Source organism: Cutaneotrichosporon cavernicola (genome assembly GCF_030864355.1).
Source record: "Cutaneotrichosporon cavernicola HIS019 DNA, chromosome: 5".
Taxonomy (NCBI): domain Eukaryota; kingdom Fungi; phylum Basidiomycota; class Tremellomycetes; order Trichosporonales; family Trichosporonaceae; genus Cutaneotrichosporon; species Cutaneotrichosporon cavernicola.
The window spans coordinates 2,579,834-2,602,424 of NC_083397.1; the positions used below are offsets into that span (position 1 = coordinate 2,579,834).

The 22,591-nt window shown below is 57.3% G+C and overlaps 6 protein-coding genes across 6 annotated transcripts; 2 read left to right on the plus strand and 4 right to left on the minus strand.

Annotated features, from left to right (window-relative positions):
• Positions 1 to 1,414: 1,414 nt before the first annotated feature.
• On the plus strand, positions 1,415 to 3,557 carry CcaverHIS019_0510250 (uncharacterized protein; the record flags this gene model as incomplete). Its single annotated transcript, XM_060602250.1, has 2 exons — positions 1,415 to 1,934; positions 1,969 to 3,557. The coding sequence occupies 2 exons, from the start codon at positions 1,415 to 1,417 to the stop codon at positions 3,555 to 3,557; spliced, it is 2,109 nt and encodes a 702-aa protein (XP_060458662.1).
• A 102-nt stretch (positions 3,558 to 3,659) lies between these two features.
• Positions 3,660 to 5,550, minus strand: MMT2 (uncharacterized protein; the record flags this gene model as incomplete). The annotated part of the gene is made up of 6 exons (XM_060602251.1): positions 3,660 to 3,895; positions 4,010 to 4,284; positions 4,326 to 4,807; positions 4,942 to 5,051; positions 5,160 to 5,356; positions 5,531 to 5,550. 6 exons carry the CDS (start codon positions 5,548 to 5,550, stop codon positions 3,660 to 3,662), a joined length of 1,320 nt encoding a protein of 439 aa, XP_060458663.1.
• A 2,113-nt stretch (positions 5,551 to 7,663) lies between these two features.
• Positions 7,664 to 11,974, plus strand: CcaverHIS019_0510270 (uncharacterized protein; the record flags this gene model as incomplete). Its single annotated transcript, XM_060602252.1, has 2 exons — positions 7,664 to 8,491; positions 8,528 to 11,974. 2 exons carry the CDS (start codon positions 7,664 to 7,666, stop codon positions 11,972 to 11,974), a joined length of 4,275 nt encoding a protein of 1,424 aa, XP_060458664.1.
• Positions 11,975 to 12,408: 434 nt separating this feature from the next.
• Positions 12,409 to 15,485, minus strand: CcaverHIS019_0510280 (uncharacterized protein; the record flags this gene model as incomplete). Its single annotated transcript, XM_060602253.1, has 7 exons — positions 12,409 to 13,251; positions 13,313 to 13,638; positions 13,682 to 14,355; positions 14,387 to 14,490; positions 14,736 to 15,224; positions 15,258 to 15,336; positions 15,370 to 15,485. The coding sequence occupies 7 exons, from the start codon at positions 15,483 to 15,485 to the stop codon at positions 12,409 to 12,411; spliced, it is 2,631 nt and encodes an 876-aa protein (XP_060458665.1).
• A 2,339-nt stretch (positions 15,486 to 17,824) lies between these two features.
• On the minus strand, positions 17,825 to 19,590 carry CcaverHIS019_0510290 (uncharacterized protein; the record flags this gene model as incomplete). The annotated part of the gene is made up of 9 exons (XM_060602254.1): positions 17,825 to 18,191; positions 18,225 to 18,426; positions 18,474 to 18,615; positions 18,652 to 18,850; positions 18,890 to 19,027; positions 19,074 to 19,094; positions 19,131 to 19,260; positions 19,294 to 19,447; positions 19,522 to 19,590. 9 exons carry the CDS (start codon positions 19,588 to 19,590, stop codon positions 17,825 to 17,827), a joined length of 1,422 nt encoding a protein of 473 aa, XP_060458666.1.
• Positions 19,591 to 20,257: 667 nt separating this feature from the next.
• CcaverHIS019_0510300 (uncharacterized protein) lies at positions 20,258 to 22,222 on the minus strand (the record flags this gene model as incomplete). Its single annotated transcript, XM_060602255.1, has 4 exons — positions 20,258 to 20,644; positions 20,676 to 20,808; positions 20,841 to 21,675; positions 21,715 to 22,222. The coding sequence occupies 4 exons, from the start codon at positions 22,220 to 22,222 to the stop codon at positions 20,258 to 20,260; spliced, it is 1,863 nt and encodes a 620-aa protein (XP_060458667.1).
• Between the last annotated feature and the right edge of the window lie 369 nt (positions 22,223 to 22,591).

Consider the following 22,591-nt stretch of genomic DNA (forward strand, 5'->3'; position numbering starts at 1 on the left):
AAGGTAGCATTTTTCTCTTCTATTGCAAATGTCGAAGAAACGGTTGCGGGTTCGAGCCCCGCCGGGGCCTGTGATCAGGCTCTAGTACGGTCGGCAGTCATTTTTGCGCTTTTCGTCCTCCCGCCTGCTCTTTGTTCTGGTTTGGAAAAGTTGCTCCAAGGTGGGACAACGCAGAAGGCATGTGATCTGCTGCAGATCGTGTATGCATGGGGACGATGTGTGCGATGTGTGCGATCTCGGGGCGTGTGTATGGCGTTGGGCGTTGACGTGACACGTTGGTCCCAAACCCAACTCTTACCTAGCCACACAATCATTCACCGTCTGTTGTCCGTTTGAACATGCTCAAGCCCAAGCTACCAAGAGGTCAGAGGCTGAAATCCGTGTCCCCTTAATGCATTCTTATAGCTTGGTCAAGGTTGAAAGAAGTCTGTTCCGGTGGGCAAGCGTGAAACAGAACCCAACCACTCCGTGGCGCAGGAACACGCTCACGCCCCATCGTCGATCCAGTCCGAGCCCCTCGCCGCCCTCTCGCGTCTCCCTTGTCGAGCAACACGAACCAGCCGAGCGTAGCGACAGTGACGACGGTAGGTTGAACACACGTTGGCGCGGACCAAAGGGATCTGCAGACCGGGTTCCATTCCACTCGTGAACAGACAGAACCATTCTTCTCCGTTCCGTACGTTCCTCAACTTCAACCCCACTCCGCCACCCTAAATCAAGCGGGGCGACGTCCTGATAGACTCTCTGAGTCTACTGAGTTATCCTCTGCGAACCAAACAACCCTCCTGTCACTCAGAAGCAGAATGGTCTGGCTGATGGCTAGTTTGACCTGGCCTGGGCCTTGGCTTTGGCCATTTGCCAGTTCCGAAATGAGGCGTTCAGGGATTCGGGAAGACGGAGCTCCAGCCACTTCCTCACCCGGAATTCGGTCCGGCCTCTTTTGATTCCCGGCAAAATTATCATTACTCCCCCACACTCCCATTCCCACGCCGGCAACATCATAGCTCCATGTCCCAAAAGCCCCAGTCCAATCTCGGGAGACGGAGCGGATCTATGAGATACTGAGATGGCTGTTAAGAATTTTAGAACGGACACAACACGTGGCTGCAAAAGTGACGAGCATCCGCAGGCGCAGACACGAGTCGAGACGGCCATGTCCGACGTGGATGTTGGCATTGCGATTTCCCTGACTCCACACCTCCCTCACAACCCCAGCGCTCATGACAGTTGATTTTCACCTCTGTCGGGCGACGCCGATGCAGCTGACTGCGGGATGTAGGCCCGTCTTGACGCCGGGACTCTCTCAGTGACTGTTACTGGTAACCTGTAGCTAATGTATCGTTCTCTTTCCCATACTCATACTCTTACTCCTACTCTTACTCACTGACGCTCGGTGCATGTTCACCAGCCCGCGATGACCTCTCCCTTGCCAACGTCGCCTCGCGCGTCCACCTCGACATCGACATCGCCGTCGCTGGCCCCACGCGACCATGCCGAACCACCTTCACATCATCTCTCTCCGCCATTACGGGCCACTACACCGGTCAGAAGGCCGTCGCTCAATAGGGCGTTCAGTATCCTCTCGAACCAGTCGCGTGCGGGATCTCCTCCACCACCACATTCGCCCTCTTTTGCCCCAGTTCGGTTTCCAGAAACGGGAGTTGAGCTCGACGCCGAGATCGAGCTCGAACGTACCCTATCCCGAACAACGTCATTGAATAGCCACGATGGGCGGCCGCCATCGCGCGCCCGCTCCCCGACGATTGCGGAGGAGGACGAGCCGTCAGATGGCACGACCACTACGACAACAACCACAGATGAAAAAGATGTCGGTGCAGTCGAGGCGCAGCGCGAACCCGACATCTACGACCGTTTCTCGCCACATCGCAAGCATATCATGATTGCCATTGTGTCATTCTCGGGATTCCTTGGACGTGAGTATCACAAAAGGCATAAGCTCACGTCTAGCGGTCGCGTCCTCAGCATTCCTGCCGTCCATCAACGTCATGGCTGACGAGTTGAATACAACACCTGAGATTATCAACTACACCGTCGCCATTTTTATTATTACGATTGGCATCGCGCCGCTCTTCTGGTCTCCCCTTGCGGGCTTCTACGGCCGTCGGCCAGTCTACCTCCTCTCCATGCCTATTATGACTGTCGCGTCAATCGGCGTTGCGAACTCGCACACAATCGGCCAAATCATCGGCACACGTATCTTGCAAGGTATCGGCTCGTCTTCCGTCCTCGCCGTGGGCGCCGGCACAGTCGGTGACCTGTACCGGCCGACGGAACGCGCCAACGCCATGTCGTGGTTCTACTCTGGCATCGTCATGGGACCCGCTCTCTCCCCAGTTCTCGCGGGTATTTTCACACAATACACTCCCATCACCTGGCGCGCGACGCAGTACTTCCTCTGTGCGGCGTCGGCGCTCTCCGTGGCACTCACATTCATGTTCCTGCCCGAGACGTCTCACCCGCCTCTCCCGCACGAGCGGATCAAGAAGGAGCGCCAAGTCAAGTTTGTGCCGTACTGGTTCAATCCTATCCGCTCAGTCCTGCTTATGCGGTATCCCAATATTGCCCTAGCAACATTTACGAGTTGTCTAATCATGGTCGAGCTATATTGCATCATGATCCCGCTCTCGACTATCTTCAAAACGAGATACAACCTTTCCAACGTAGCCCTCGCGGGGTGTATCTACCTCGCCCACGGAGTCGGGACGCTCCTCGGAGCCCGCATTATCGGGCGCTACGCCGACAGCATCGTGCGGAAATGGATTGAGAAACGGGGATATCGCAAACCCGAAGACCGACTCCGTGCGGCCTTAATCGGAACGACACTCATCCTCCCCCTCTCCTGCTTTACGTATGGCTGGCTTCTGTACTTTAACAAGGGCGGTATCGCGCCCCCAATCGTCATGCTCGTCATTAATGGTGTCGGCACGCAAATGTTCTTCACCCCGCTCAACACGTATCTTGTCGACGCGATGCAGAAGCGCTCGGCAGAGGCGATTGCCGTCAACAACTTTTTCCGATACCTTTTCGCCGCGGCTGCCTCGGCGTTCGTCCTGCCCATGATCAACAGTATTGGGCTCGGGTGGACGATGACTATCGGCGCGGTCTGTTGTTGGCTCGGAGTCGGGCTTATTTTGGCTACGATGCGGTGGGGAGAGGCATGGCGCGAGGCGGCAGCTGCACACCTCAACGAGATTCCGGTCGCAGAGGACGGCGCAAAGCCCATCGTACAATCCGAGGAGAAGGTGGGCGGCGCAGTGGACGTCCCGGAATCGTCCAAGGAGAAGAACGAGCAGACGACGGAGAAGGGTGCGTCGCGCCGCCCGTCGGCCGGCTCAGATAACGAGCACCATGACGAGAGGCACGAGGAACCCGGTGTCCTTCCGACAGCCATCAAGCGGAATCGCACGCGCGGCAACACGATCGGCGGCGGGGGACTAGCCCGCGCATCCTCGCGACACAGCACAAAATCTCTGCCCACAGTCGGCGAGGTTCTCCAGCGCACGGTTTCTATCAGTGGCGCCAGTGTGCATGGTTAGTACCAATAGAGCACTGTATATCATGCATCTGTTTTGACGATGAGTTGGGCCGCGGCCCGTCTATCTGCTGCTGTTGAGTCTATCTCCTCTCCCTCTCCGTCTCTACTTGTCGTTTCCCTCTTCCCACGGGTCGCACCCGTGCTTGGTAAAATCACTGTTAACGGTTGGTGGTGTCGGGTTGCCGTCGTCGTGAATGTCTGCATGTACATGCACCTTGATCTCGCGGATGTCGGTGCGCGCGCCCATGATGTGGCTGCGCAAGCGAAGTTCGACCTCGTGTGCGTCGTACACACACATTGTGGAAGGCACGACGATGGTGAGGTCCAGAACGATCTGACCTGGAGGGTCAGCAACGGCAAACTCAGCATCGAGAGAGTAGTAATTGGAAGGCCTGTAGCTGGGGGTATTTGAGTACCAGCTAGTCACCATCACACTACCCCGCCGTGACTCACCTCCTGAGCGCACGCCGCGGACCTTGCGGACGCCAAGGAGCTCAACACCGTCGACGAGCTCGCAAGCAACCTTCTCGATGCTCTTCTGTGTCTTGGCATTGATGCCGACGTCAAGGAGCTCCATGCACGCTACCTTGGAAAGCGACAATCCCTGTTGCAGGATGAAGAACGACACAGCGATGCCGCCAAGGGGGTCGAGCCACCGGACGCCGCCGAGTGACGTGCCGAGGATCGAGCCGAGAGCGACGAGGGACGTGAGCGCGTCAGCACGGTGGCTGATGTCAGCCAGCAGCTTGGCCCGAAAGGAGTGACTCACTGGAGGGCATTGGCTCGCAACACTGGCGAGTTCTCCTGCTTTGCCACCTTGTTCGTGAGCTGGTACAGCCACTCCTTAACGAGGACGCTCGCGAGCGCGAACCACGCTGCGTGGGGGTTGAGAGCATGCTCGTGGCCTCCCTCGACGCCGTGGCTGTGCCCATGGTCCGCGACACCATGTGAATGGTCGTGCACCTCACCCACACCGTGCGCATGGAACAGCTCGAGCAGCGGAGAGGGTACACTCCTCGGCAGCCAAGCCTGTAGGCCTGCGAACGTGCTGTCGGGCGGCAAGGATTCGAGCCACGGCAAGATCACCTGCATGAGCAGATGGTAGCTGTGCAACCCGATGCCGAGCGCGCCGCCGACCAGGATCACGGACACAGCGAGGGTTCCGCATGTCTCGAACTTGGCATAGCCCCACGGGAAGCGGTCATCAGGAGGCTTGCGCGATATCCTCCAGGTGGCGAGAGTGACGAAGTCCTGGGGTCAGTGAGGAGTGTTTGGAGCAGTTAGGAGGCACGGGAAGGAGAGCCATCAGAGGTTCATGGTTGAAAGAGGAGAGGTCACGAAGAGTCGTGGACAGTAGCAGAGATAAGAGAAGCGCAGCCACTTACGCCTAACAGGTCGCTCAGACTGTGTCCTGCTTCCGCCAGCAGCGACGCCGAGTTCATGAAGAAGCCCGCAGCACCCTTTACGACAGTGAGTGCAACGTTGGATCCGAGGCCTGAGGTCAGCAAACTATTCCTCTTTCCTCCGTCCCTCATTCCTACCTCCTCCTCCCGCGCTCTCCCTCACACTTGACCTACACGGAGACGTCAGTCTCACTACTCACCGAGCAACGTAATCTTGGTCCCGCGGTCCAACTTGCCCGTCTTGAACGCGTTGATGATCTGCGCCGCGCCCTCCGAGTGCGAGTGGTCGTGTGAGTGAAACAGACCATGCGCGTGGTCATGTCCATCCCCATGCGAATGGTTGTGGCCTGGTGCGGTCGAGGGCGTATTCCCCTCGGCGTGGGTATGCCCCGCGTTGCTATGGGTGTGGTCATGTGCGTGGTCGTGCGGTGCGTGAACGTGGTCTTTGGATGTGGAATGCCTAAGTGCTGTACTCGCCAACCCTCGTGTAGCCAGGCGGGATATTCCTGGTCGGAGGAAGGGCGAGGAAGGTGAACACGCGTATGGCGCGCGGAAGGAGCCGCGGGCGCACGCCGCGAATCGGAGCAACATGGGCCTGGCCAGCGAACCCAGGTGGTGCGTATGGAGGGACCTCGGGGAGAGATGAGGAAAGGACCGCAATCAAGGAGGGAGACCGGCCAGAAGGAGAGAAGAACGAGACAGAGAGAAAGTGGAATGAGGCACGATGAGATGTATTGCTGGGAGGTAGGCGACTTTGACAAAGACCGAGACGACTAAATTCAGGCACGGCCGGGTTCAATCTCCTCTCGGTGTCAGCAGCATGCCTCGGCAGGCCATCTGGTGTTTTGGTGAACGGCGTGGCGTGACGCTCAAGTCGCTACGAGTTCTACTCGAGTCCTCGAGGCAAGACGATGCAAGCGGACGCGGATGGGCAGAAAGAGGATTCTAACTATCAGCATCGTCCGAGATCCCAGATCAGATCGCCATAATACTGAGGCCGGAACGTTCCGCAGACGCGAAACCACCGCCCACCGCAAGGGCCTCCTCCGCCCAATCTGGGCGACACTACGAAACAAACGACTAGGGCCTCCTTTTCATCCTGTTCTGACGAGCGAGTGAATCTTCCACTCTCTCATGCGCTAGAGATGTTGACAAATTTGCTGCGCAATGTACGTGCCCAACATTCTCAGAAGCTCGGCATGTAAGGGGCTAAACGCCGCTCCCAGGAACACATTGTTGCTACCGAACCGCACCAAGAGCCTGCGCAATCACGTCAAGCGAATGATAGGTAGTCGTACAGCGAGTCGCTTCTACTGGAGCACTAGTACCGAACGGCATCGGCGGGGCGCACAATCGGCATCGAGGCGGACGAACAATTGGCATCAGCTGGCGCAGATTATCCCCATCACGTGACATGCGTCATACCATCCGACTACTGTATGTAGATTGTACCGACTATTGATCCAGCGTACCAGTGTGAGCATTGGGGTGATACCTTGCTCCTTGTCGGTTGTCGTCCTGGTAAGCAGCTGTCAAGTGAGACAGCAAGGGTATGGTTCTAATGTTTATTAGGAAAAGGCAAGTTGTGCGGAAGCCACCCCTGCTGTTTTGGCGGGCCGGAAAGGCCAGAAACAAGGCCAGAAAGACCCGATCTTCAAACTGCCAGGGATAGACATGCACCTGAGACCAACAGGCCCAAACAAACACAAAACGTTGTGAGTGCTGAGAGTGTTCCATTCTTCCCGATATGCCGTCACTCGTTTGCCCCTCTGCCTAGCATGTCTGTCAAATGTTACTGCCGAGGCTCTGCGTAAGTGGAGTTGGTGCCGATTGGGAACGGTGTCAATATGCAGATTGCCGGTCGACCGCGTGTCGTTTGATGTCTGATTTTGATGCCGAGGTTGACAAGTTGACACGTCAACTTTCGGCAACTTGGAGTTAATTTGTCAGGGGCACGGCCCTCACTGACTCCCAGCTCGCATCCGGTTTGTCCCAGACATGCCAGACACACCGTAAGTGTTGCAAGCTCTGTGTGGTTTCAGGATCAGGTCACCTCACGAGACGCATCAGATGGGCGCCCAGCATGAGGACGCAGAGCTCTGGGTGCTGTGCTAAGAGAGGATGGCGGATTGATAATTGGGCGTACGGGCGTTAAGGATCAAGGATTCAAGAGAACGGCAATTTTAAATAGCGATGGCGGTGCCTTGATTAGGGGCCCAGCCGGGCGCCGGGGGGGTCAGGGTAGTTCGGTACCGCAAGTTGGTCTGCAGACAATCGAGAGTGAGGTGAGGGAGTGGGTCAAGTGGTGGGTGGAGCTTGGCATTGCATCAGAAAGGACTGACTGTGTATCGACATTTATTGCATTGCATCTTCTTCATCACACTTCTTCATCTTCACATCCAGTCCTCTTTCTTCACTAGTTATCGCCTCTCTCACCCTCTCACGCTCCCTCACTTCTCCCATCAACCTCTTTTATCTTTTGGCCCTCCTCCCAGGCCCCACTTGAATTCTCGGATCCGACCGAGCCTTGTTTGGCACATACTGGTTGCTATCCAGTGTTCCTCGTTGCTTGCTGCAATCTCGCAGGCACAAGTCTGCCGACCCGACGCGCACTCGACATTACTCCGCTCATCGGGACCTCCCATATATATCTCTAAACTCCAGTCTTCACCCATCCTTCTCACTCCACCACCCGACCACCAACATGTCCGGTCACGATCCTGATCACACTCCACAACCCATCACCACAGCCGCGGTTACCGCACTGCCTGACCATGCTGCGGTCCCCTTGGCACAGGCCGTCATGATTCCGCAGCAACTTGCGCCCCCTTCAGAGACCCAACCGAGCCCCGACTCAACTTTGGCGCAGCCGACTACTTCCCGTCCCTCCACACCGTCAGGAAGGACCATGAACGAGAAGGAGCAGCTGGGTACACCGAACGGGCAACATGGCGCCAGTAAGCGCTCTCTCGTCGAGGACCCCGCCGATCACCTCGTCCCGACTGCGCTCCGTCGGACATCCTCGTCGTCTAGTAGTGACGAGGACGAGAAAGCGCAGGCCAAGAAGAAGCTCGGGCTGTTCAAGAAGAAGGACAAGACGGACAAGGATACCAAGAAGAAGGACGACAAGGACGACGACCACAAGCCCGTCAGCATCCCACAGCTGTTCCGCTTCGCGACGCCGTTGGAGCTCACGCTCAACTTTATCGGCTTGTTCCTGGCGTGTACCGCTGGCGCCACCCAGCCTCTCATGACCCTCATCTTCGGTCAACTTACTTCCGCGTTCAACGACTTTGGTCGTATCGCCCGCCAGATTCAAACGCAGGGCTTAACACCTGAGAACGCCGCCGCATTGGCGCGAGCCAAGGTTACGCTCAAGAAGCAGGCTGGCAACAACGCCCTCTACCTCATGGCCATCGGCCTCGGCCTCTTCTTGTGCACGTACGTGTACATGCTCATCTTCAACTGGACGTGCGAGCGTCAGAACAAGCGTATCCGTGAGAAGTACCTCCATGCAGTGCTTCGTCAGGAGGTGAATCAACCGGCTGTTTTAGTCGACTAACCCCAGATTGCCTACTTTGATGAACTCGGCGCCGGCGAGGTGGCTACCCGAATCATGTCCGACTGCAACCTCGTGCAGACTGGTATCGGCGAGAAGATCCCGATCGCGTCATCCTTTATCGCGACCTTTATCACCGGTTTCGCACTCGCGTACGCCCGCCAGGCCAAGCTGGCTGGTGCGATGACGTCGATCCTCCCCGTCATCATGATCACGGGCGCAATCATGGGCATTGGTACGACCAAGTACACCACCGGTTCGCTCAAGTGGGTGTCCAAGGGCGGCACTCTTGCCGAGGAGATCATCTCGTCCATCCGCACCGTGCAGGCGTTCGGCACCATGAGCGTCCTCGGCGACAAGTTCAACGGCTTCATCGCCAAGAGCCGTGCTATGGGCATCAAGGGCTCGCTCATCGAGGGTACCGGTCTTTGCATCATGTTCTTCGCCATCTACGCGTCCTACGCCCTCGCCTTCTTCTACGGTGGTATCCTGATCGCCAAAGGTGAGGCTGACGGCGGTCTCGTCATCAACGTCTTCATGTCGATTCTCATCGGTTCTTTCTCCCTTGCCATGCTCGCCCCTGAAATGCAGGCCGTCGGCAAGGCGCAGTCGGCGGCCGCCAAGATCTGGGCGACGATTGACCGTGTTCCCACTATCGAGCCGGACGACCCTAACGGCCTCAAGCCGGACAATGTCATTGGTGAAATTGCATTCGAGCAAGTCCAATTCCACTACCCTTCGCGACCCAACGTTCCCATCCTCAAGGGCCTGAGCACGACGTTTGAGGCAGGCAAGACATCGGCACTCGTCGGTGCATCGGGCTCTGGCAAGTCGACTGTCATTCAGCTCATCGAACGCTTCTACGACCCAATCAGTGGCAGAGTGACTCTGGACGGCGTGGACATTCGCAAGCTCAACCTCAAGTGGTTCCGTCAGCAGATCGGTTTCGTCCAGCAGGAGCCTGTTCTCTTCGCAACAACTGTCCGCGGCAACGTCGAGCACGGTCTCATCGGCTCCAAATGGGAGAACGCTCCGGACGACGTCCGCTACGAACTCGTCAAGAACGCTTGCATCAACGCCAACGCCGACAGCTTCATCTCCAAGCTCCCTGACGGCTACGACACCATCGTTGGCGAGCGCGGTATGCTCCTCTCTGGTGGCCAGAAGCAGCGTGTCGCCATTGCCCGCGCCATCGTATCGGACCCCCGCATCCTTCTCCTCGACGAGGCCACCTCCGCTCTCGACGGCTTATCTGAGCGCGTGGTTCAGGACGCCCTTGACAAGGCCTCCGTTGGCCGTACCACCATCGTCATTGCCCATCGACTCGCTACCATCAAGGACGCTGATACCATCATCGTCATGGGTGGAGGTGAGATCATCGAGCAGGGCACGCACAACGAACTGCTCGACAGCGAGCACGGCGCATACGCTCTACTTGTCCAGAACCAGAAGCTGTCTCAGAAGGCGGCTGACGATACGGGCGAGGACGTCACGGACACCGAGGATGAGGACGTGGATGAGGTCGTAGTCCCCGGATCGCCCCTCAGCGAGAGAGCCGGCTTTGACCCTCCCACTCGCAAGTTGTCGCGCCAGATCACGGGCCGCTCCATTGCGAGCGCTGCACTTGAACAGCGCCGCCAGACACGCGAGGACGAGGAAAAGGCGTCCAGAAAGGTTCCATTCCTAAAGCTCTTTGTTCGTCTCCTCAAGCTTAACCGAGCCCAATGGAAGTTCTATCTCATGGGTTTCATCGGTGCCATCTGCTCCGGCATGGTCTACCCGGCCATGGGCATTCTCTTCGGCTTGGCAATTTCCGACTTTGAGCTTACAGACACCAAGGAGCTCCGGTCGGCACTTAACAACCGCGCTCTGTGGTACTTCATCGTCGCCATCCTCGCCGCCCTCTTCATCTTCATCCAGATCTGGGGCTTCTCGCGCAGTGGGTGGGAACTCGCGAGCCTGCTCCGTACCAAGCTGTTCAAGGCCGTTTTGGGCCACGACATCGAGTGGTTCGACGAGGAGGAGAACTCGACTGGTGGTGTCACCTCAAACCTTTCAGACCAGCCCCAGAAAGTGCAGGGCCTGATGGGCGTCACCCTCGGCTCTATCATTCAGTCGCTCGCCACCCTTGTTGGTGGTTGCATCATCGGTCTCTGCTATGGCCCCCTCCTCGCCTTGATCGGTATCGCGTGTATCCCGCTCGTCATCTCCAGTGGCTACATTCGTCTGCGCGTTGTGGTCCTCAAGGAGGAGAAGAACAAGAAGTGGAACGCCGCTAGTGCCCAGCTCGCCTCTGAGGCTGCCGGCGCCGTCCGAACCGTCGCGTCCCTCACCCGCGAGGCCGACGTCGACCGCATCTACTCCGAGGCGCTCAGGATCCCCTACGACATCTCCAACCGCACAGCCATATACTCACAGCTTCTCTACGCTGCGTCGCAGGGCATTGCGTTCCTCGTTATCGCTCTCGTATTCTACATCGGCGCTCTCTGGATGATTGACGGCAAGTATGACACGGCCACGTTCTTCACCACCCTTATGGCCACTCTCTTTGCCGCTATCCAGGCTGGTAACGTTTTCATGTTTGTCCCCGACGCCTCTTCCGCCAGCTCTGCCTCGCGCTCGGTCTTCCGTCTCCTCGACAACGAGGCCAACATTGACGGGACCTCGAACGACGGTATCATGCTTGACCCCGAGAAGGTCCAGGGTCACCTCCGCCTTGAGAACATCCACTTCCGCTACCCCTCGCGCCCTGGTGTCCGTGTTTTGCGTAACCTCACCGTCGACATCCCGGCCGGCAAGTACGTTGCGTTAGTTGGTCCCTCTGGCTGCGGCAAGTCTACCTCCATCCAGATGATTGAACGGTTCTACGATCCGCAGGCGGGCACCGTCAAGTTTGACGGTGTCGACATCAAGGACCTCAACGTTGCAAGCTACCGTTCGCACCTTGCACTCGTTTCGCAGGAGCCGACCCTGTACGCCGGTACGGTCCGCTTCAATATTCTCCTTGGCGCGTCCAAGCCCATGGACCAGGTTACCGAGGAGGAGATCGTGACGGCGTGCAAGGAGGCCAACATTTACGACTTCATCATGTCCCTTCCGGACGGCTTTGAGACCGACGTCGGTGGAAAGGGCTCGCAGCTGTCTGGTGGGCAGAAGCAGCGCATCGCGATCGCGCGTGCACTCATCCGCAACCCCAAGGTGCTCCTGCTCGACGAGGCCACCGCCGCGCTCGACTCCACATCCGAGCGCGTCGTGCAGCAGGCGCTCGACAACGCATCGAAGGGCCGCTCCGTCGTCGCCATTGCGCACCGCCTCTCGACCATCCAGAACGCGGACATCATCTACTTCATCGACCAGGGCAAGGAGGTCGAGATCGGCACCCACGCACAGCTCCTCGCACGCAAGGGCCGCTACTACGACCTCGTGATGATGCAGAGTCTCAGCAAGATCGAGTGATCGTGTGTCTCGGTCTTGTGGGATTGTGGGGGGTAGATGGGAACTTTACACTGTACTAGTCGCTAGAGTAGTAGTACGCACTGTTATTTATAAACATGCACTTCATATTGGACACTGCAGGGGTCTCCAGTGTGCAATGAGGGGTGGGAGGTCGGAGGGTACGAATGCGGCGTGCGGATGCTTTGGTGAGGGCGGTGTCGAAGTTGATGGCGCAGATTCGTGGGATGCTGGAATATTCGTTCGCCTTGCATTCATCTTGGACCCTGCCACACATTATCGACAATGCTGTTCATCTCTCCACAGACCTGCAAGGTCCACATTACAAACCTCACGCGCATCGGTATGTCTACATACTTGTTCTCTTGTTCTCTTCTTCCACCTCTTCCATCTCTTCCACCTCCCTACTCCTCATCTCTTCCATGTGCGACGGTGGCTTACGTGAACTTGCCGCTGCCAACAGGCGCACCGAACACATCGCCCTTGGGGAGCGTGAGGCGTGGGCAACCGCCCCCCTCGCACCCGACGCCGAGGACATCGTTACCCCACCACTCGATCGTGGCATACAGTCCGTCCTTGGGGATGGCCGTACCGAAGAAAATGACCAGGGCGGCAATAGCGATACCGGCCGGGAACGACGCTGCGAGGACATAGTTGTACTTTGCCCAGAAGGCGGTGTATCGCTTGCGGATAAACTGGAACGAGAAGACGGTGATGTAAACGTTGCCAATAAAGTAGGACATGTTGAGGGGTGGGCCCCAGTATGCACCACCGTTGAAGATCATGACGGGGTGGAGCTGGCGGATCCACTCCTTCCTGGGGAACGCCTTACGCAGAGCCCAGTAGGCCAGGACGGTGACGAGACCAATGGGGAAACCAAGGAGCATGAGGGTGTATCGCTTTCCAGGACCAAAGAGGCGCACTGGACCAAGGGTGCCCCAGAACACGGCCGAGGTAAAGAACGTGTTGGCGCCGGGGCAGCTCATGCCGAACTTTGCGGCCGACGTGCATACGTCCTTGAAGCCCAGGATGTAGTTCTGAAGGCCTGCACAGATGAAGCAGTAGATGACGGTTGCCCAGATCTGCATGGCAAAAGTGTGGCGGGGAGGGATTTTGAGGTAGTGGGCAAGTTTGAGGTCCGAGGAAAAGGCCAGTGCCTGATAGGCGGCAATGTAGCCGTACGTCTTGAAGTAGATGAGCGAGTTTGCGCTTCCAGGCTTGATGGCACCACCGATGAACTCTGCAAGAACGTTAAGGGGGATGGGCATGCCGGTGATGGCCTGGATGTCAGCAAGAATATTGGGGAATTTATAGCCATTTTTCAACTGCAATAAAACGTACCTGGATCAAACCACATGGCACAATGACGATAAGAGGCATGATGACACCGAAGAGTACAATTGCGGGAGAAACATCGGTCGGGTAAATGCCGAGACCGATCATGCCACAGGCCATGGCGATCAGAAGGACGATAAGGTACTGCCACTCGGGAACTTCGGGGTATACTCGCATGAGGCGCATGTGGACGTCTTCGAAGAAGAGGTCATCATCTTCGTCCACAGCCACGGCGTTTCGGTTCTTGCGGAACGGGTTGCGGAACGTCTTCTTAAGGCTCTTCCAGCCCATGACCATGTCGTGGCGGTGGTACAGGATGACGTACATGAGAGCTGGGGTTAGGGTCGGGGTCCGAATAGAGAGAGAGAGACTTACTCGCAGCATACATGGCAAAGTAGAGGATGAAGCAGACAATGTATGCGGCGCCCATCCATGGCTCCGAGTACTGCTGGTACTTTGCGTTGTCAAAGTTGCTGTGTACGTCGAGAATCTTGGAGACGTTGTAGCGGGTTGCGGCGTTCGACCACGTCTTGTTCGAGTTGATAGGGAGGTATCCAGTGTTCCAGGCGTTCGAGTACCAAAAGGCAATGGAGACGAGGGCGGCCAGGAGGACACCAATAAACTGGTTCATGATGGTAAAAGTAGGGAGGGTGAGGGGGATGGTACCGTTGGCGTTTGGGACGTTCCAGTCGAATGTGGGCCATGGGTTGAGGCCCATGCCGCCGGCAAAGGAGGTGATGGCCGCGAGGTTGACGTTGTTGGGCGAAATCCACGTCATCCAGCTAAAGTACGAGAGGGCCTGGAAAAGGTAACCGGGGAACCAGAAGTAGACAAACATCATGATGAAAGTCACGAGGAAGAATTTCTCGCGTGAGATGCGCCAGATGCCGAATGGGCCCTTTACGGGCTCGTTCTTCTCAGTGTGGAACGAGCGGTTAAGCGCGATCTGGGCGAAGGCAGAGGGCCAGATAGCTACTGAAGGGTAGACGAGGAAACGGCGGGTCAGGCCGGCAAGACCGTAACCCACAAAGGTGAAGCCGACCGTGTTGCTTCTGTCAGCTCTGACAAGAGAATGCGTACAGGAACTGGTAGCCAAAAGAGCGGGCAAACTCCATGTTGAAGAAGAAGGGCATGGCCTGCGTGGGGATGATACTGTTCGTGTAGCCAGACGAGAACGAGACATTCTGGACGTCAGCATGATGCTCGCGGAGTTGGGTGATGAGGTGGAGCAAGCAAGCCAAAAGGGCCAATAATGTATGTGGAATGTGGCATTTTCCGAGAACTGGTGGAGCCAAGCTAAGCTTAAATCGTTTCTGCTGATGTGCGATTGAGGCACTTGAAGAAAGGCACAGAGTGACCAGAAAGAGCAAATCCCCGACGCGACACTTGGCGCCAAAAATAGCTTGTCGATCATTGGGGGATAACTCACAGCCATGATCGCGATCAACATGTGCTCCTTGGCGTTGAAGCGACCGGGGTTGAACGACCACTCTCTGCCAAACGTCGTAAACTTCTTCGTGGGCAGGACGCGCTCCATAAACCTTCCGCAAGGATACGCAATCAACTGGGCGACATTGGCACTGATAAACACCGAGGGAAGGCGGTTGGCGAACAGTGTGTCGACGAAAGAGCCGAGTCCCGAAAGGAGGGTACCGAGGATAAGAACACGGAAAGTGAGAGACGGGAGGGTGGGGTCGTCGGTGGGGTCAACATTAGCGCGGACCTCGAGGTACGGCGAGTTGTCGGTGGCCAGCACAGCCTCCAGCTTCATCTCCTTGAGCAGCTCGTCGTGCGAGTTGGTCTTTGCGAGTTCCTGCGTCTCGTGCTCGGGCCTGTTGAGGAATTCTTGCATCCTGTCGAGGGCTGTGCGGGGAAAGTTCTGGTCGTGCTGGTGGATCTTGTACAGTTTTGCAATGATCTTTAATCAGCAAGCACCAACAGATAGACGTACGTGTCGGGCCCGCTCGTTGGACATGGCGTTGGCCTTCATCTCGAGATCCTCGAGGTCGGCGCTCACGAGCTCGAGGTCACTATCGTTAGATCCAGAAGATGATAGGACCTACTTCTTGGCCACATCGTCTTCAGCAACGGGAGGTCCAACAACCGCCGTCGTGACAGTCGCATTCTTCTCGTCCTTGTCGTCGTACGGGACAATGCCCGAGTCCAGGTGCTGGGACATTGTGGTTCTGTCTGCTGCTAGAGCGAGATGAGAAGTGGATGGGGATAAGGATGGAAAAGACACGTCGGGATTGGGTCTGGTTGGGCTGGTTTTATCGCTGCATTGTGTCTCAGTCTATTCATGTGGCTCAAAGATCGAGATCAAAGAGGTCTCAGTTGCCGCGGTGCCTGTCGCTTGTGGTTCTGACTTTCGCCCTGTTTGTTCCTCATGCACCCGGTGATCAGCGATTAGGGGACGGGGTCGGGGACGGGGACTGTGGGGCACGGCAGCACGAGGTGTGCTGCCTCCACTAGAGAGGCGGGATACATGCAATCACACAGTATTGCCGTGCGGGCGCTGATGCTGGTAGGTGGGCTTGGACTTGGGTTCTGGTCTGGATGTGGCGGGCCTTCCACATCCTGGACAGCATGGGACAAGGTTGGAGCGTTGTGCTCTGCTGCACTTGTGATGCCATACTTCCGATTGTCTACTCCGCTCCTCGTGGTCCGATACGCGATATTGCGATACGAGCCAAAACTTCCGACATCAGTGGTCCAAGTCGCGAGGTACCCGCTCCGCATGGCGCATTGTCAGCATGGCGCAGCGCGCGCCGCATGGGACAGTATCCTCAATTAGCATCATTCGGGTGGGGGTGCCTCAATACGTGCCTGGAAGCCACTATCTTTATCTCACTGGAGACCCCAGGCCTCGGACTTTGTACCAAATCCAAAGCCAACAACTCAAGTTCCAGGCACGACAAGTTCCTGAAGTGGACACATGGGCACGATTCAGCATTTGCCTCATTCCATCACGTCACTAACAGTACCGCGGTTATCTGAATACTTTGGAGCGGTCAACATGCCGTTCGGCCGGGCACGTCCGCATGATGCAGGAAACTGATACTCGGCCCTGCTCCATGGCCCGGGTTGATTTCTCCGCTCCTCGCATGAGCAAGGGGCTGACGTGAGATGGGATCACATTCATCTCAAGCCCGGTACTCGGCCGACCATCCTCATGTAGGCACCAAGCTCCTCAGATCCTCGGTCAACCTACGTGCTGGTCCCGTACCGTCCACGTCCAGCAAAATCGCCGATTAAAAAGGCACCAAGCTATCACTCAGGCCCATCTTCATGCTCAAGCTGCGTTCGCAAACCATAATCGAGCAGCGGGGACCTGCTGACCTAGTTCGCACTTGTCGTGTTGGTTTACGAACTGTTTGGGTGCGCCATGCGTCACGCGGCGTCGGTCATGGGTCCTGAGCCAGTGGGATTCTAGAGTGTACACGTGCTCGTCAATGAATCCCAGGCAAGGTCAACCCCAGTCTCCTTGTCGAGCCCAACCACCTTGTCGGGCGCTGCCATAACCTGCTGCGGAGGAAGGGTATCTTGTAGAACAGACTTTCCCCACGCCCCCACGTTGTCCGTGCCTTTGGCCAACCCACGCGGGGCCACATGATCCGGCCCGCCATCGACCCACATGTCGCCTTGTACACAATTGTGTTGGACTGGATGGCAGGTGCATGTGACGCAGTCAAGCATACACTGCGTCGATCTTGCGTGCTCGCCCCGCAAGGGCCAACTAAGGGCTGCAACGGGGCCTCATGGGGCCATGGGGCCACACCGATGAGGCAAAGCTGCCAGTAGCTTGTCGTCGCTTACAGGTTCGGGCTTGAGACGCCGCGTGGTACCGACATCCCGGCTCGGGCCTTGGAGTGTGTGGTGTGGTGTGAGGGGTTGAGGTGCAATCGTTACCCCAATGCCGGAATGAACGTAACTTTAGCTACGCGCTCGTCTCGATCGCTTCAGATGGCATCTTGGTTCCACCCGTTCGATCCCTCCAGTCTTCTCAGTTATGCCGTGTCCAACTGTCGGGCTCCCAAGACACTCAGCCTTGCACTAGGATGAGTTGACGAGCCCGCAATGGGAACCCATTGGCAAATATTGGTAGGTCTGCACTCGCAAAGATCAACTCGGCCGCCCAACTGGCCGGGTTAGTACATGCTCGTGCGAGGTAGCCAGTATAGTGGCAGAGGTTTCAGTCCGCAGTCAACACGATCACAGAGAGAGTGATCTCAGTAATGAAAAGGTTAGCAATGAAATACCAGAAGGCATGGTGTCGCGTGCAACGTTGAACTGGCCATGGCCGGTTGGGTGGGTCGAAACATGAGAGGGATCATCCTATAGTGCTCACAATTCGTTCTGAACACAAGTCTGGCGATGTCGGCCAATGACCGGCCCCGAATGCATTGCAACTCAGATTATTCGCCGTAAGATACCCTGCATAAAGTCGCAATGTCTGGGAAACCACTTTGGGCCCGCAGATATTTCGGCTGCGGCTGGCGTTTGCCCTGGAGAAGTTGATTACACCGGAGTGACATCCGGCTGGTTGAACGAGGGCCGGCTAACGCTTGCGGTCGTGGTGACCATCGACTTGGCGTAGTGGTCCACCTCGTACACGTTTTGCTGCGTGAGGGGCGGGAGGTCCATGTGGTATGCCGACTCGCCGTGTGCGGCTTCGTCACCGACGAGGAGCGTGTTCTCGGTCATGCGGAGAGGGACGCGACACACGACGCGGATGAAAATAAGGATCAACGAGGTCCACACAGCATTCCAGGCGATGATGAAAAGGAAGCCGACGGCTTGAATCCAAAGCTGGCGCCAGTTGCCTTCGATGGCACCTCCAGCGGCTCGAGTCAAGCCGAAGCTCTCCACACCCTCGCGAGTCGCGCTGTGCGTCAATTACACTGTCGATAGCACTCACAAAACCCCAGTGGACAGGCCGCCGATGATGCCGGCGAGGAGATGCGTGTGGACGCCGCCTAGGGTGTCGTCAACGTAGCAGAGGGGCGGAAAGCGACCGAGGAGGTTGAGCGTGACCCAGGGCACTCCACCAGCGAGGATACCCATGACGATGGCGGCCCAGCCTGGGACAAAGCCCGCGCCCGGAGTAACCACCACTAGGCCTCTGCGTTAGGGCCTGTGCTGAGACTGTCATCTCACAGATACTCACCAGTGATCATGGCTTGCACGGCCCCGAGGATTCCCGGTTTCCCGTAATACAGCACGTCACAAAACATCCACGAGAGGACCGAGACCGTCCAGCAGATGTACGTGTTGAGCACTGCCACACTTGCGTTGGCGTTGGCTGTGTACTGGCGTTAGTTGACTACGCGAACGACAGAACTGACGGCACCGCCGCCATTGAAGCCGGTCCAGCCGATCGCGAGGATACACGCGCCGATGATGACGAATGAGAGGTTGCTGGGCCGGTGGTCTGCGCGGTCGGTAGGGTGGCGCGGACCGACTAGCGCCGCGGCCACGAATCCCGCAGTGCCGGACGCGACGTGGATCACGTAGCCGCCACAGTAGTCCAGCACCCCGAGGTCTCTGAACATGTTAGCTGCGGCTTCTTCCACATTGGCTTACTCAAGGAACCCGCCACCCCAGATACTGAACGCGCCAACGGTGTAGGTGAGGGAGACGTAGAGAGGGACGAAGATGGCCCATGAGAGAAAGGTCATGCGGCCCAGGAGGGAGCCAGCGATGATGATCACGGTGATGGCACTGTGGTTGGGGTTAGCTACATATTAAACCATGCCCGCTAACGAACGCGAAGCAGAACTGGTAGTAGCTGCGGTTAGTTAGTAATCGCGCTGAGTGAACTTACACGGTGGTTGTAAGGTTGAATGACTGCTGTGTCTGGGTCGCCGGAATCTTGCTCTGGGAGAGCATACGGCCCATGCTCAAGACGGGCATCGGGATCCCGCAGATGGGGATCCACTCATCGCCGAAGCTCACTGACGTTAGCTATGTTGGCTCGACCAGCTCACTCGAGTAAGCGTACAGGACCCAGACGAGAAGGGTGGCGGCGAATCCGTAGATGCCCATGAAGGCCGAGTTGATGGCCCACTTGGACTTGCTGAGGCCGGCGTAAATCATCACGAGGCCAGGCATGGACTGGAGTGCGACGAAGGTGGCAGCAGTCTGGAGGATCAGCTTTGGGCCGGGGGAAGGTCAAAGAATGATAGCCCGGGCTATGAAGGCTCACGCGTACGTACCAACTGCCATGCCTGGTCGCCATGGCTGACTTGCCAAGAAGTGGCTGGAGCGGTGATGTTGACTGACATGAGGAAGGCGCGTTCTGTCCGCACTGCTCTCGGTTTTAGTGGCGAGGATGGATCTGATGTTGTCCGAGAAGTTGTGGATTATTGAAGTTGAGAGGAGAGTAAGGAGCGTGGTTGGGGCACAAAAGGCCTCGAGGATGAGTGGGGAAAGGAATAAATGTGATATGGGAGATGTAGAAGTGAGTAATGAGTAATGGTTCAAAGGCGAGAGGGGGATTGTGTCAAAGGAAGGTGTGAAGAAGGCCCCCAGTCTACGCAAATCAAGTCATTTCTTTGTCGAACCTGTCTCTGATCTCTTTCCTTTGGCAACAGGAGAGCATCCGTTTCCCCCTTTTTTGTCTTCACCATTTTCAATACCCTCTTGTTGCACAGCTCGACCAAGGAAAGAGCCATATCGGCTAATCAGCGGATCAGGAAATCAGTGGAGAGATCAGCGTATAATTCGATTACAGAAAGATGCAAACCGCGTAGCCCGTCGGCCTCGTAACGCTCATCTCTGTTACGGTAGTGGTAGCAGTGTGTTACTACCAAACGCCACATACGCAACAGCCTCTAATGTATACACTGCTCGCTTGCGCCCTCTCACTCGTCCCAACGCACACAACTGGCCACCCGGTGGTAATCGATCCCCGGCTCGCCGGTCAACACTCACCCCTCACCTCCTATACTCCTAGTCGTCAATCTCCAATACCTGCAAAACTTCGCCCATTTTGGTGTTGATCTCGCTGTGCCCGTCCAACACGTCGCTGAGGTCCATGTCCTCAACCCCAGGCTGCTGCACAGGCCCCAACCCCGCGACACACACACCGTTCTTGCCCGTGACACCGCGCGAGAGGACTTCGTGCAGTCTTACCACGGAAGCGAGAACAAAGTCACTCCCGCACCACGCATTGACAACCCGGCGAGCTGTCACGCTTCGCACCGCCGACCATTCGGCCGTGGTTGGAGCCGACGGAAGCGAGACGAGAAACACCGAGTCGATGAGATGCGGCTGATCTTGCTCGGACAGGTATAGGAGGGCGTGGAGGACAGTGAGAGCCCCAACAGAGGTGCCGATCTGCGTCAGACCTGTCCCTTGGCACACTTACAAGTGACACAGGCCGCTCACCCTGTACGCGTTGTGCGAGGACCTCACCTAGGAGGCGGCCGGCCTTGATGCTCTTATTCTGGCAACTTGTGAATGAATTGTCCAGTGCTAATGTTGACAGCTTGTACACGGAGCTGCATTAGCTTACGATGGTGAAAGTGCTCACAGAGGTAGCGCGATGGCTAGATAGTACGCGCTCAACATTGTGCGCTTCACCACCTCGGTAGCCGCAATGCTCTTGACCTTTGTCATGACCCAAGACTCGAGGTCACGTCCAGTCGACAGCATAATCTCCGTCTCGTAGCGCAGGACGTATACGTCACGGCCATCTTTAAGACCCGTGGTAGCGCCCTCGCCCCCCTCGCCCGCGGGCTCGACAGGCTTGCGCGGCGTGAACGGGAGCGATGCCTCGCGCGAGCAGATGGAGCGCCACGCACTGATTGCCTCCATGCGTGAGATGGTCAGCAGACCTGGAACCACAATCGTGGCAGTCAGGCTTGGCATCTTATCCTTAAGCTCGGCGCGGACATCGGGCGTGTCGGGTGGCGTCTTGGCAACCTCCTTCTTATCCGTGCCTGCATTGATCGAGAGCTGCTGTAGTCGATCTCGGAGCTCCCTACGACTGCGCGTGACCTCACGCCGCGCGGCTGCATCATCGTCTTCGGGTGCCTGGAAGAGCAGCTCGGACTCTGGCTCCTCAGGTTCCTCCGACTTGGCCCCACGCACCTTCATATCGTCGATCTCGTCCTTTGTCGGCTTGCTGTTCGCGCCGACCTCAACAAAGCTGAACTCGTCGATACCGCGCCAGCGCTGCGAAACGCGTCGACTCGCAAGCCCCCCGCCAGTCAAGCCAAACAGGGTACCGAGAACGACGGGAGCGGCGATTCCGGACAACGCGGCCCCAAGGCCGAGAGGAGCGAGGAGGGCAACAATGGCGGGCGCAGCCAGCCCACCCGTGACGCCAAGGAGAACGCCACCCACTAGAAATCCGCCTGCGGTCGCTAATGTCAGTTCGCACTTCACCTACTTTAAAGACTCACCCAAACCGCGTCCAAGCGCACCGCCCCACCCATCCCGCTGCTTCTTACGTGCCTCATCCACAGCATCACCATTCGCCACCGCCGCCAGCATTGTCGCGAGCGCAACCTCAGCACGGGGGAGTAGTACGCCGGCATCGAGACCGAGGAGCTCAAGTGTGCTGTGCGCAGCCGCACGCGCATCAGGCGTATACGCTACCTTTGGCTTGCCCTCGCCCTCCTGCGGCGCCAGAGCCGCTTGTACTAGCGCTCGTGCCATTGCGTCCTGCTCATTGATGCTCCAGCTGTCCCGCTCGGCGGCGACCTTGGCGACGTCCTCGGGCGGCACGTCGGTTGGGAGGGCCTCGCGATCGAGATCGAGCAGCTTCAACAGCGCAACGAGCCATTGTCCCGCGTCCCACACCACGCCTGGTGGTGGTCTGTTGATGGCGCATACGGCTGCCAGAGCTGTGATGAAGACGTGCGCGCGGGGCAGACCTGTATGCGTTGGGTCGGGAGCTTGTGGAGGCATTTGAGGAATGTTAATGAGTAGAGTTAAAAGAGTCAGCGCGTCATGGAAATGGACGCACAAGTTGTTAGCATGACGTCAAGATGATTCCGCCCAAAAGTCAGGTACATCCTTGGTAAAGGCGGCACAGCCACTCCTTTAACAAATCCCTAATACGGCCTAATACCCAAAATCAAAAGGATCAAAAGGACGGTAGCGGCCGACCGAAAGCCAAGACAATCATTAACCAGCAACCACCAACAACCAACTACGCCACCCGACATCTTTCACCTCATCGTTTCATCCTCACATTTCCTCTTGCATCCCATCATTCCATCTCCCATCACCACAGCGAAGATATACACTCGCTGCGCCCACCCATCCCCATACCGC